At 45.6% G+C, this 14,499-nt stretch overlaps 1 protein-coding gene across 2 annotated transcripts in view; it reads right to left on the bottom strand.

Annotated features, from left to right (window-relative positions):
- Positions 1–2,640: 2,640 nt before the first annotated feature.
- Positions 2,641–14,499, bottom strand: part of BAG4 (BAG cochaperone 4) — a 43,111-nt gene continuing 31,252 nt past the window's right edge. The window contains exons 2-5 of one of the 2 annotated variants that reach the window (XM_056570885.1): positions 9,496–9,588; positions 8,239–8,493; positions 6,898–7,053; positions 2,641–6,822 (exon numbers count right to left, since the gene is read on the bottom strand). In XM_056570885.1, coding sequence (XP_056426860.1) covers positions 6,352–6,822; positions 6,898–7,053; positions 8,239–8,493; positions 9,496–9,588 — 975 coding nt within the window. In that variant the 3' untranslated portion in view covers positions 2,641–6,351. Of the gene's footprint in view, positions 6,823–6,897; positions 7,057–8,238; positions 8,494–9,495; positions 9,589–14,499 lie in introns of both variants that reach the window. The other variant, XM_056570884.1, reaches the window with a different exon arrangement.

The following is a 14,499-nucleotide window of genomic DNA, read 5'->3' on the forward strand; positions in this document are numbered from 1 at the left end:
AAAGGTAGTGTGAAAGGGGCCTAATACTGTCAGCTCCTGAAGTCCATCTGCTTTTGTCTCTCTACAGACACCTCCCCCCCTCCTCCTCTTCATAGACTTGCACGGACAACAGGTAACTGATCACTCAGGACAGACTTGAAATTGAAAGATGAGTTCGGAGAGGCAAGGAGAGTATCTGTTTCACTTCCTCCATAAATAAGATAATACACTCCTCTTCTCCATTCCAGCTTCTTGTATTGATCACTCACCCTCTTATCAATGGTAGGTAGTCTACAGATTAGGAATTTCAGATTACAGGTAAAGAAGGGATAGGAATGAGGATGAAGTAGATGCAGAGAGAACAAAAAGAAACAAATGCTGCTGCTTCTAATGATAGATCTCACCCCAATGCTGGATTTACAACTTACACTGCTCAGTACTGCTCTATAAAGTCCTCCATGCTGCTGCTTCTGGAGAGTGTACAATAGTATGTAGGATGAGGATTTCTCTCTTCTGTGGGTGCAGTGTATGGAAAATATCATAGTGGCTAGACACCAGAAAATTAGAAATGGAGCCTGCAGAGGGAAAAATTGTGACAAATGCTATATACAGGTTGGCCAAAACACAGTGCTGTTAACAGTTAATCCTGTAAAGTTATCATAAAGAGTTACACTTTAATCACTAGCATTTATACAATATCACATGTAAGATTATATATTACAACAGTATATAGTTTTAAGTTGCTTACACTCAAAGCACAGAGATGAACCACTCAGGGTATTTCTATATGGCTTTTATTTAGGAAACTCAACAAGTGCCCTCATTATATATAGGTAATGTACATAGCAATCTGTTTTCCTCAGTGCAAATATTAAAACTTCTGATCATCCCCAAGACAGCTGGATGCAAGATTCAAGTCCTTCCTGTTGCCATGGTGATTTAAAAGGATATATCTCCCCCATACATACGGGTTATCAAGAAGAATTTAGGTTCATTTTTACATTTCTTTATTTTTTCATTCACGAATCCATCTATTGGACGCAGTCATTTTCCTGAGATAATGAAAAACCTATTAAAATTGGTAATATCCTGGCAGCATAATCTCACCCCTTCCTATGATAAAGTTTGCGATTGTCTTAGTTATTCCCAGAGTTCAGACAATTTTTATACGAGTTCTCCACACCGGTCTTGGAAAATACATTACAAAATGGTGGAGCTACATACCTAGCTGAAGATGGCATTTTCTGCATTTAAAGGGCAAGTCGCTCACTAGTGCAAAATTTCCAGAATAACCCCTACCCTATCCATGCTTTTACAGTAGCGGAAAGGTCTATTCACCACTGACAACGCCATGTTAAAGACCAGACGAGATCAGGCTTGAAGATCAGAAATGGAAAATCTATAAATACCTCATTTTATTCCATGATGCATCATTTTCTACGACCACAATATACATATTAAAGCTTAGTTGTCACACGTGCGTGCCAGGAAGTAATATTGGTGGGCAGGCGAGTGAAGCCAGGAAAAAAAAATAATCAAAGATGACTGCCACTTATGTAATGTGGAAACCAAACCATAGTGTAACTGAATAAAAGACCAAAAGCCAAAAAGGGACAGGTATCTGTAGGCCATGGTGACTCCGGACATTGGAATAGCGGAATTCTCATAACTATACTGTAAATTTTAAAGAAATCTGCATTGTGGCTTTACGGCCTGAACACTTTACAATGCATTTCTATCTATTCTTCAACACCATTGCACTAACGCCATTTACAGTTACAATAGTTGTAAACTTCTGTGCAAATCAGATTTAGAAAGCGTTTGGGTTCACCCAGTATTTTTAACCAAAACCAGGAGTGGGTCTAAGGGCTGTAGTACAAATACAAACTGCTGACCAATGTGAGCACCGATCAAGCAGATCAGCGCTCATTAAAAGCGCAACTCCAATGATGTTCCAGTGAAAGGATAAACAATTAAAACCGCCATCAACTCTGTAGCTTTCTCCTAAAGCCAGCGTTCTACAAACTTTCCAGAAGGCCCATAGACTTGCATGGGACTTTCGGCAAGTCCGTAGATTGCTAGTTTGAGAAGCAGGCTAGAATTGCCGTCAGTTTTAACAGTGTACCCTACCGCTATAAGATCATTGGAGTTGTGTTTTAAACAAGCACCTATCTACTTAATCGGCGCTTGCATTGGAGTCACCCTTTAAAAGGTGTACTCCACTGGAAAACATTTTGTTTTAAATCATCTGGTGCCAGACAGTTTAACAGATTTGTAAATTACTTCTATTAAAAAATTGTAATCCTTCCAGTACTTATCAGCTGCTGTATGCTCCACAGGAAGTTCTTTTCTTTTTGAATTTCTTTTCTGTCTGACCACAGTGCTCTCTGCTGACACCTCTGTCCATGTCAAGAACTGTCCAGCATACAAGAGAAGGCTTCAATAACAAAAGCAGCAGTACATCGGCGCTGAACTGACCCAGGACACAGCAAGGTAGGAAGATAAAATCCAATTTATTCGATGCAACGAGTTTCCCTGCGCAAGCGCAGATTCATCAGGCATCAAATGACTGATGAATCTGCGCTTGCGCAGGGAAACGCGTTGCATCAAATAAATTGGATTTTATCTTCCTACCTTGCTGTGTCCTAGGTCCGTTCAGCGCCGATGTACTCCGGCTTTAATTATTGAAGCCTTCTCTTGTATGCATACGTTGTGGAATCCACATCAGGAGGGCTGCAGACGGACCGTTGTATCCAAGCGTTTCCCATTGTTGTGCATGCTGCTACACAACCATCCAGGGTAAGCAGTTATAATTAGACTTCACTCTCCCCTCCCCCCTATCTCCGGTGGTATTACCCTATGGAGCGCCTTCTTTTCTACTTTTAGAAGAACTTTCCCGAGCAGCATAGGTTTGCAATAGGGATTTGCTCCTGCTCTGGACAGTTTCTGACATGGACAGAGGTGTCAGCAGAGAGCACTGTGGTCAGACAGAAAGGAAATTCAAAAAGAAAAGAACTTCCTCTGTAGTATACAGCAGCTCATCATAAGTACTGGAAGGATTAAGATTTTTTAATAGAAGTAATTTACAAATCTGTGTTAACGTTCTGGCACCAGTTGATTTAAAGAATTAAAAAAATAATGTTTTTCAGTGGAGTACATTACACAGCTCCACTATTGTGTACAAGGGGCCACAGGAGCCATAGTTAGATCTGTATTAGTGCACTTCCCTGTTTTGGCCTAAACTCCTATGTGTAAACCCAGCCTTGGTTTCTATACAGAGCTTCAAACGATCTTATATTGCACAAGACTTGTGGAAACATTAGCATCTGTAATTGCATTCATTGCCCAGTTTTACCATTAATATTCTTACAAATAGTAGGTTGTCACCCTTATCTCCTTATGCTACGTCCACAAAACTGCAGCTATGACTACGTCGTCATTAGTTCCAGTGAAGCTAAAGCAGTATATGGGCAGCCTCTTCACTAAACGTGTCCCTTTAACTTCTCCTAAAGCAAACGCAATGCAGTACAGTACGGTAATGATCGCTTCAAGGGGCAAGACCAGGCCCCCCCCCCCCCCCCGGGGCACTGCCTCCTAGATGGGGGTGTGACGTCATGGCCACACCCCCTCCATTTAGGTCTATGGAAGGGGGCGTGACAGTCATATGGACATGAATGGAAGGGGTGTGGTGTGACATCACTAGGGGCGTGTCCATGACATCACATCCTGTCTCTGAGGCAGCACCCGGCACAGGATGCCAGGAGCTGCACAGAGATCGCAGGGCCATCACGCCCCCTCCCATAAACATGAATGGAAGTGGTGTGACGTGACATCACTAGGGGCGTGTTCATGATGTTACATCCCTGTCTCGGAAGCAGCACCTGGCACAGGATGCCAGGGCCTGCACCGAGATTGCGGCGGTCCCCAGCGGTGGAACCCAAAGGATAAGACGTATAACACTGGACTACACCTTTAAACTCTACGCCTAAAGCAGAGGATTGGGAGCTTTGTATTGAAGCCCTGAGCGGTATGAATATCTATCAGAACACAACGTCAGATCCTCAGCTGTTATCCACAAATACCACATTGCAAAAAGAACTTCCTACATACTTGTCAATAGACTCCTAATATATTATTTCAACCCACGTGGTGGAGTTATCCCTTGAATAGAACCCTCTCAAAACACACGTTAGATCATCAACATGTACATTTCTTCGTAAAGCGGTCGTCCACCTGAATTTACTAGAAAAATCTGATTAATAAAGCAGCCCGAGATGGAGAATACCCTTCTTTCCTTTCTGACAAATCACTTCTCTTAGTGAACCGAGCATAGTCGCCCTCTTGTTTTGTCATAGCTTATAGCAGTGTCTCCCAAACAGGGTGCCTCCAACTGTTGCAGAACTACAACCCCCAGCATGCCCGGACAGCCGAAGGCTGTCCGGGCATGCTGGGAGTTGTAGTTTTGCAACAGCTGGGGGCACCCTGGTTGGCTGTCCTGGCATGCTGGGAGTTGTAGTTTTGCAACAGCTGGAGGCACCCTGGTTGGCTGTCCTGGCATGCTGGGAGTTGTAGCTTTGGAACAGCTGGAGGCACCCTGGTTGGCTATCCTGGCCTGCTAGGAGTTGTAGCTTTGCAACAGCTGGAGGCACCCTGGTTGGCTGTCCTGGCATGCTGGGAGTTGTAGCTTTGCAACAGCTGGAGGCACCCTGGTTGGGAGACAATGGCTTATAGTATGGTTTCTAGAGATACAGAGGGAGGGGGGGGGGGGGGGAGATTTAGCAAAACCTGTGTAGAGGAAAAGTGGTGTAGTTGCCCATAGCAACCAGATCCCTTTTCATTTTTAAAAGGGCCTCTGAAAAGCGAAAGCAATCTGATTGGTTGCTATGGGCAACTGCACCCCTCTTCCTCTACACAGGTTTTGATAAATCTCCCCCACGATGCCTAACAACCAAAGTAACATGCTCTCCTAACACTAAAACTCCCCTTGTTGCCAATAACAACCAATTTCTTTTTTTTTTTTTTTTTAAACTGTTCTGACTGGTTGCTAAGGGCAACAAAGACAACTTTACAGTAAGGCAGTTTCTACAAATGAGGCGCACTTTGGGGAGATTTATCAAAACCTGTCCAGAGGAAAAGTGGATGAGTTGTCCATAGCAACCAATCAGATCGCTTCTTTCATTTTTGAAAAAGCCCCTGAAAAATGAAAGAAGCGATCTGATTGGTTGCTATGGGCAACTCAGCTACTTTTTCCTCTGGACAGGTTTTGATAAATCTCCCTGTGTGTGTGTCAAGCGGCACTTCCATTGGAAATCTCACATCTATCTCTTACTGCCCTATAAAATCAGATTGTTGTAGGTTCCGGTGGAGATTTTTTTTTTTCTTTTTCTTTAAGCAGAACATGAAAACACAGTAAGAATTATCTGAACAGGTTTGAACATTTACATCCGCGGTATCCAAAGAAACTATTGTTTTAGGTTCCAGAGGAGGAAGGAGTGCAATAAACAGCTTGCTAGATCCAATCACACCAGAAGTGGCTCAACTTTCCAATAAATATCTCTCATGTCTATGGTCTGTTTACGGCCAAGATCTCAAATATATTCCTACAACAGTAACCAATGCCATGGAAAGGTTTTTGGCATCTGTTCAGGTTCCAAATATGTCCCGTCTTCCTCAAAATAGTCTTTTTTTATCCCCAATCTCAACGAGACTGATAAACCCATCACACAGGAGAAGTAAAGTTGTTTTTTTTTGTGTTTTTTTTTTTCCCATGAGCATTGTACGTCATTCATTTAAAAACAAAATGGACACAAGCTTTTATGGCCAAAGCAAAGCACAGGGTCACAGGGCTGTCCCGGTTTTAAATGTCAGAATCACAAGAACCATGAACGTAAATGTCCTAATTCTGCTCCATGGTCCGTGCCACCACCAGCGTACATCTTGAAATGGCTTCAAATAATTAAAACCTGTTTATTCACAAATGGCTTGATTTACTTAAAAATTAAACGTAAGCTTCACAGTAAACTCCTGATTCACGTAAAACTTTTTTTTTCATTGAAAACCTTTTGGAAATAAACATTTCTATATCTTCCTCAAGGTGACTCAAAAAAATGGCGGCCTATCTGTTAGCCATGTTCATTAAGTGGCAAAGTATCCCTTGAAATCACAGTTCAAAAAAAAAAAAAAAAAAAAAAAAAAAAAAGAGAAGCCCCGTTTTTTTTTCCTATTTCTCCACCTGGTTTGAATATTCTGCTTCCTTTGATCAGATCTTCGCTTCTTCAGATCTTTGACTGGCTACATGTTCTCCAAGAACTCTTGAGATCCAATTGGTTGATGCCATTGCTGGTTTCCCTTAAGAGGTTTCTCTTGAAGGCATCACAGCCCCTTCTTCTCAAGCCTCTCCAAAATAGACTGCAGTTTTTTCACGGCTTCCTTCCGTGATTGCCGAACACCGTCTTGGCCACCAGTTTCTACCGAATCTAGCTCTAGTAATTCCTTGGTCAACAGCTCTTCTAAGCACCGATAACTCATGTCCGTCTTTCTCCCTACAAACTCATCCACTTCTCTTTCCAGATCCACCACCCTATCCAAGACCTGGTTGATCTTTAATATTCCCGGATGTGCCGCACCCGAAGGATCGGCTGGGGCATTGTTGGCTTCTTTGGACCTAGGAGGGGGTTCTGGATTGGAGGGCTCCTTCCTGTTATACATCTGGGGAGAAGCGCTGTAATGAGGGTTGGGTGGCGGGAGGCTTGGCTTGGGTTCAGAAGGTGGACATGGAGGGATATCTGAGGGGTAGCCCGGGTAAGGTCTCTGATGGTTGTAACCAGGATTTTGAGGTGAATCCTAAAATGAAAATTAAAAGTTAATAGTTGTATGAAGACAGAATTGTAATAGTGCAGCCTGATCTGTCATTCCTACCTTTACATCATATACTGGTGACTGGACATCTCCTCCTGGCCAGGGTGGTCTTCCTCCAGGCATATACTGTGGGCCGTTTGGGTTTTGCGGTGGTGAAGAGTGCCACTGGTAGTGGTTAGGAGCTCCATACATATTCCAGCTGTCATCTCTAGGACCCTGCTGTGGTGAGTATATATTATATATAATAAAGATCACAATGCTAGCAAACGGTGCTACTTGAGAAAATTTAGCACACAAAACTGCCTAGAAGTGGTACATCATTATTTACATTTTTTAGTTTAGTTAAATTTTTTAAAACTTGTTTAATTGAAAAGTAAGTAACTATACATACCAGTGTTTCCCAACCAGGGTGCCTCCAGCTGTTGCAAAACTACAACTCCCAGCATGCCCGGACAGCAGTTGGCTTGGTTTCACATGACCTTTTTCTCGCTCATTTTATCTCCTTTTTATCTCTTTAATTCACTATCCTTGAGGACTGGTTTTATATAATTTATTATATATACCTATTCACTTTACTAGGTCTTTTGGGGCTTTAGACCATTCCAGTTAACCGCGGAATAGTATACCCCTGTGAGCTACACATACCCTTTTCCTTCCTAGAAGAATGTCATCTACATGGTGGTGTCCTAAAGCTTCCTAGAAGAATGTCATCGACATGATGGTCTCATAAAGCTTCCTAGAAAAAGGTCATCTACATGGTGGTCCTTTAGGCAGTCTGAAAATATAATAGCACAACACACTATAACTATGACCGTAATCTCAGACAGTTCTAATTCATGACCTGCTTGTATGCCCAACACCTCTCCCCCAAGCTTGACCACTGTCTATAGGAATATTACTGCAAGTACTTCCAGCGCTAGTGAAGTCAGTGGACTCAATGACAGGCAGAACTAATGAGCTATCATTCTCCACTTCTATGAAGCACAGTGATTCGCTCTTCCTTGGCATTTAGCTTTTCATTACTGTGCTAAAAATGGACTGCCTTGACGAAGAAATCCCAAACGTATATGCGCCCTAAATAGAGAGCGCAGATTGAGATTGCGCAGATAATCACTTTGTCACGCTGTGATATTCAATGTCATTAGGACAGCAGTTTTAGGTTATTTATTTCCGTGCCAGCAGTTGGCTGTCCGTGCATGCTGGGAGTTGTAGTTTTGCAACAGCTGAAGGCACCCTGGTTGGGAAACACTGATTAGATCATAGGCTGAGATTTGTTACAATGGGTCAGTGTTTGCAGACAATAAAGAGTATTGGCCAAACTGTAGATAAATCTACTTTCTAACGTAAACCATTTCCACATTAGTTTTACACAGCCTAATGCAAGTTAAAGAAAATACTCACTGGGGGCGGGTACTGAGGAAACGGTGGCCGCTGCTGAGGAATGTTATGACACCCTTGCTGGGGGTATCCCCAATGAGAAGGGGCCTGTGGTGGGGCCCCTTGATGCATGGCTGGCTTATAGGGATCGACAGGATAGTGGGGCTGTGAGGGGGGTGGGTAGTAGGGGTTTGCTGGGTGGAGACCAGGGTAAGGTGGGTTCATTGTAGACTGGTTATATTGTTGTCCGTATGAACCATTGGTATAGTGCTCCATCCCCTGTGAGAAGAAGTATCACATATTAGCTTCAATGGGCACTGTCAGATATAAAAAACATTTTATATGTTGTACATCTTGGCAGAACAATATAGTTTTTCTAATATACTTCTAAACAAAATTTCACATTTTATTAAAGAAAAACTGCCTTTGAACATACCACCACTAGGGGGTCCCCATACCTCCTGGGACACGGATGAGTCCCACAGTAGCATGAGGGTGTCCAAGGGTCATGGACACGAGATGGCTGATTGACAAGGCTGCAGGAGGAACACAGCCTGCAGCAACAGCAACACTACTGTAACACACCAAACATGTTCCTCCAGCTGTTGCAAAACTACAACTCCAAGCATGTCTGGACAGTGAAAGGATTGCATGCTGGGAGTTATAGTTTTGCAAAAGCTGTAGGCAGAGCAAGGGAGGGGGAGGAGTCATCACAGTGCAGGGAAGAGAAGGACACGCCCCCTCCCTTTGACGAGAATGAAAAGACATTGAGCAGCTGTAAAATGCAATTTTTCTGTGAAATATGGGGGACAGAAGCATAAAAATTACATGTTCACGATCAGGTACTGAGTAACATATAAGTTTTGTTTTTGTGGGATCTGACTGATACGCTTTAATGCATAAAAAAAAATAAAAATAAAAAACAGTCTGTGTGGTGTTAGGGCAGACAAAAAAACTAAATGGAGGACTATTATGTGGACAAAAATGAGGAGTCTAACTCCTGTAACTCCCCTCCCTCCCCCAGCATGCAATGTCACAGGATCAATGGCCTCCATACTGTGGACCTCCAGCTTTTGCTAAACTAAAACTCCCGAGCATGCTGAGAGTTGTAGTTTTGCAACTCCTGGAGGTCCACAGTACTAGATGGATTCCATTGAGGAGCTTTCTAAAGAATTACATAGAGGGAACCACAAGCCGGCAGAAGATGAAGGTGATGCCATAGGCCACAATTTATACATACTACCAATGACTTCTATTCACTTACACTTTTGTGTTACATACCTGACCACTGACTGTATAAGTAGGGGGATAGGGAGGACGGGGCTGACCTGCACAGGACCAGTCGCTGGGATCGTATCCGGGATACGGAGAATTCTAGGACAGATTAAAGCAGACAAAATGAATCCTATAATAACCAACCGAAATAAATGCAAAGTAAAACCATCTTGCACCACATATAATTGGAAATTACATGCAGACAACCCCCCCCCCCCTTATGTTAAAACCTGAAGTTGCTTCATGAAGGCATACGAACGCCATATGTCTAGGAGCAAAGAGCAGTTTTCAAGAGTGGCTTCTGTATTTTTGCAACAGCTGGGGGCACCTTGGTTGAAAAACACTGATGTAGGGCAAACGTCTCCAAGTAACATTGGGGGGGGGGGGGGGATTGGAACTTCTCCATGCAACACTGTGGGGGGGGGAAGAAATGTCTCCATATAACACTGTGGGGGGGAAGAAATGTCTCCATATAACACTGTGGGGGGAGGGGTGAAACGTCACCATGTAACACTGTGGGGAGGGGGGGGGGAGGGGTGAAACGTCACCATGTAACACTGTGGGGGGGGGGGGGGGGGAGGGGTGAAACGTCACCATGTAACACTGGGGGGGGGGGGGGGAACGTCTCCATGCAACACTGTGGGGGAAACGTCTCCATGTAACCAAAATGAAGAATAATGTCATAAAGTGTATGGAAATCAGCCTCCCCTGCTACAGACAAGACCTGGACAACCCATTCTCTATGAGAAGGGTCCAGTGGTCAACCCCCACCCATCCAACATGGTATATGTAGTAGATATAACATAATGGTCATCTTTAATTAAGTGAGTCCTTGTAATAGCTGTCCATCTGTTCATACATCCCTCTCACAAGTAGTATTCTCTATCCACAGGCAGCAAGTCAACATCAAAATGGTATATTCCAAAATGGTCACAAAGTTATCTAATATTTGCAAATAGTAACATTAATTTAGGCTCCATACTATGTGCTGTGACCCACCCGCAGGTGAATGGAGAAGAAAGAGAAAATCGAGAAAATCCTGCTACTGAGTCCTGACTGTTCATACCCCTGTGTATGTGTGTATGTAGTGTGTTCAGAACCTTTTACTTTTTTGTTGCTCCATGTGCCTTTCTTAAAGTGTACCTTTTACATAATGTAGATAATACAATTATATAGAATAGGGAAGTCTCTGTGTAGACTGACACTCGTGCCCAGGTGTGGATATCCACCCACTCCACTAGAAACACTTCACACAGAAAAACGTGGGCTATATTCTATTTTTCAAAAAAGAATTTCAGGCACTCACCATTAGATGGTTCAGTTTTCTTTTCGTTTATTCCAAGCATTCTGCAGTTTTTCACAGCTTTTGAAGATGGTACATAGGCAAAATGTCCAAGCTAGCAGAGATCTAAGTTCACTATGTACCATTTTCAAAAGCTGTGAAAAACTGCAGAATGCTTGGAATAAACGAAAAGAAAACTGAACCATCTAATTGTGAGTGCCTGAAATTCTTTTTTGAAAAAAAAAAATGAGATTTTTTAACACTTACCGTAAAATCTCTTTCTCGAAGGATTCATTGGGGAACACAGACCGTGGATGCTGTCTCTAGGAGGTGTGACACTATGGTAACAAAAACAGTTGGCTCCTCCCAGCAGGATATACCCGCCTTCAGGCTCTGAGCTAATCAGTTTAAGTTCCAGAGCAATAGGAGGAGACTAACAGGTCAAGAAAAACCCCAAACTGTCCGAGAACCAGAAGAAAAAACATAACTGAACACACCCTCGGACAGATAACCAAGGAAAATCCCAAAAGGGTGGGAGCTGTGTCCCCCAATGGATCCTTTGAGAAAGATATTTTACGGTAAGTGTTAAAAAATCTCCTTTTCTCTATCGGCTCCATTGGGGGACACAGACCATGGGACGTACCAAAGCCGTCCCTTGGGTGGGCAGATAAGCAGTCAGGCGGACGGCCGTTCCACTGCCGCCTGCAACACTTTACGGCCCAGACTAGCATCAGCCGATGCGAAGGTGTGAACTCTGTAGAAGCTCGAGAAAGTGTGCAAAGACGACCAGGTAGCCACCTTGCAAATCTGCGAGGCCGAGGCTCTATTCTGGAGAGCCCAGGATGCCCCAACAGAACGGGTAGAATGAGCCACAACCCTGAAAGGAGGAATCTTCCCCTTACAGCGATAGGCCTCCGAAATGGCAGACCGAATCCACCGAGAAATGGTGGCCTTGGAAGCAGGTTGTCCCTTGCGACGACCTTCCGTAAGGACGAAAAAGGAATCACACTGACGAAACAAAGAAGTGATGGAGAGATAACACCGAACAGCCCGAACTACATCCAGCTTGTGTAGTAAGCGCTCCTTAGAATGAGAAGGAGCAGGACAAAAAGACGAGAGGACAATGTCCTCATTGAGATGAAAGGCCGAAACCACCTTAGCAAAAAGGAGGGATCTGGCCGGAAAATAACCTGGTCTTGGTGGATCACCAGAAACTGAGAACGGCAGGAGAGAGCTGCCAATTCAGACACCCTCCAGATGGAGGTGATAGCAACAAGAAAAGCCACTTTCCAAGAAAGGAGGCGGAGAGACAACTCTCTAAGGGGCTCAAAGGGTGCACCCTGGAGGGCACTCAGAACCTAATTCAAGTCCCAAGGGGGAGAGGGTGACCGATAAGGAGGAACAGCATGCGTCACTCCTTGAAGGAAATTCCGGACATGAGAATTAGAAGCCAGGGGCCGCTGGAAAAGAACAGCAAGGGCTGAAACCTGACCTTTAAGGGAACTGAGAGACAACCCTAGTTCCAACCCCGACTGCAAAAAGGAGAGAAGACGGGGAACCGAGAAGGTTACCGGGGAGAAGTCTTGAGCTTCACACCAACGAAAATAAGACCGCCAAGTACGGTGGTAAATTCTTGCAGAGGAGGGCTTACGAGCCTTGAGCATGGTGTGAATGACTTGGGAAGAGAACCCGCGGGCCCTCAAAACCGCGGCCTCAACCGCCACGCCGTCAAATGCAGCGACTGTAAATTGGGGTGGCAAAGAGGACCCTGAGAGAGCAGGTCCGGGCGGAGCGGAAGGCGCAGTGGAATGATGTCCAGGAGCCTGATTACGTCGGCGTACCACGACCTTCGGGGCCTATCTGGAGCTACCAGAATGGCGGGGACGTCCTCTGCCTTGAGCTTCCTCAGCACCCTGGGAAGGAGCGGAAGAGGAGGGAACAGATAGGGTAGGGCAAACCCCGCCCAAGGAATCACTAGGGCGTCCAAGGCCAGAGCCTGAGGGTCCCGGGACTTGGACACAAAAGGAAGGATCTTCAGATTGTTCCAGGACGCGAAGAGATCCACGTCCGGAATGCCCCAGAGTTGTGCAAAGACCTCTGGATGTAGAGACAACTCGCCGGGGTCGGGTGAGGACCGACTGAGGAAGTCCGCTTCCCAGTTGAGCACCCCCAGAATGTGAATCACCGAAATGGCCGGAACCTTGCTCTCCGCCCAGGTGAGAATCTTTGTTTCCTCGGCCATGGCTGCCGAGCTGCGAGTGCCGCCCTGTCGATTTATGTAAGCCACGGCCGTGGCGTTGTCCGACTGAACGCGGACAGGACGGGACTGAAGACGGGACTCCCAATGAAGAAGACAAAGAAGAATCGCCCGTAATTCTAATATGTTTATCGGAAGAGGGGTCTCCTGGGGAGACCAGAGTCCCTGAACCGTCCAATCCCTGAATACGCTGCCCCAGCCTGACAGGCTAGCATCCGTTGTAACAACCTGCCAGTGAAGGGAAAGAAACGACCGCCCTTGAAGAAGAAGGGGGGAGCGGAGCTACCAGAGCAGAGACTGACTGACCCTGCGAGGGAGAACAATCTGACGATTGAGGGACAGGAGACCTGTTCCATAGGGAAAGAATCGCCAGTTGAAGGGGGCGGTAATGAAACTGGGCAAAGGGTACGGCCTCCATAGATTCCACCATCCGACCCAGGACTTCCATACAAGTGCGGATGGAGACTGATACCCGGGACCGAAGGGAGCAGACCCCCGGAGTGCCAGACGTTTGTCCGGCGGAAGACAAATCCGGGCAGAGGCCATGTCGAATTGAAGTCCCAGGAAGGTTAGAGACTGGGTAGGGCGGAGGACTGACTTGTCCCGGTTAACCATCCACCCGAAGCGAGTCAGAGTGAGGAGAGTGATGTCCAGATTCTCCAGAGTCTGGGCTCTGGTTGGAGCTTGATGAGAAGGTCGTCCAGGTAGGCTATCACCGAGATACCCCTCGACCGTAACAGGCCCATCACTGGTGCAAGGATCTTTGTAAAGACCAGAGGAGCCGTGGCTAGACCGAAGGGGAGAGCTACAAATTGAAAGTGCCCCTCCGGAACAGCAAAGCAGAGGTACCGATGATGGCCTGGGAATATTGGCACATGGAGGTAGGCATCCTTGATGTCCACTGATAAAAGGAACTTCTTGTTCCAGGGACGCCACCACCGAACAGAGAGATTCCATTCGAAAGTGGCGGATGAGAAGGTGATGGTTGAGACGCTTGAGGTCCAAAATTGGACGCACAGAACAGTCCTTCTTGGGAACCACAAAAAGATTTGAATAGAAACCCCGAAACCGTTCCCCTGGAGGAACGGAAACAATAACCCCCTGAAGAAGCAGAGACTGGAGAGCCGCTCGAAATTGCTTCGCCAGAGGAGGAGACTGGGGGGCCCGGGAGCGAAAAAAAAGTGATCCCGTAACAGTTTGACACCACATCCCTGACCCAAGAGTCCTGAATGTGAGAGGTCCAAATGTCTCGAAAAAAAAACAAGAGATGACCTCCCACCCGAGAAGAAACCGCGGGTGGGGGCCTCACTTCATGCAGAAGTGGGCTTGCGGTTGCATGATTTGGGCGCAAAGTGGCCGGACCGAGGGAGCCTTGCTGTCCCGCGAGGGCGCCTGCCCGGATCCTTTGCTGGAGCCAGAGGTCCGAAAGGACCGAAAGGAAAAGGGCTTCCTTTGGGAAGTAGGGCGAGCC

The sequence above is a fragment of the Hyla sarda genome, chromosome 4 (genome assembly GCF_029499605.1).
Source record: "Hyla sarda isolate aHylSar1 chromosome 4, aHylSar1.hap1, whole genome shotgun sequence".
Taxonomy (NCBI): Eukaryota; Metazoa; Chordata; class Amphibia; order Anura; family Hylidae; genus Hyla; species Hyla sarda.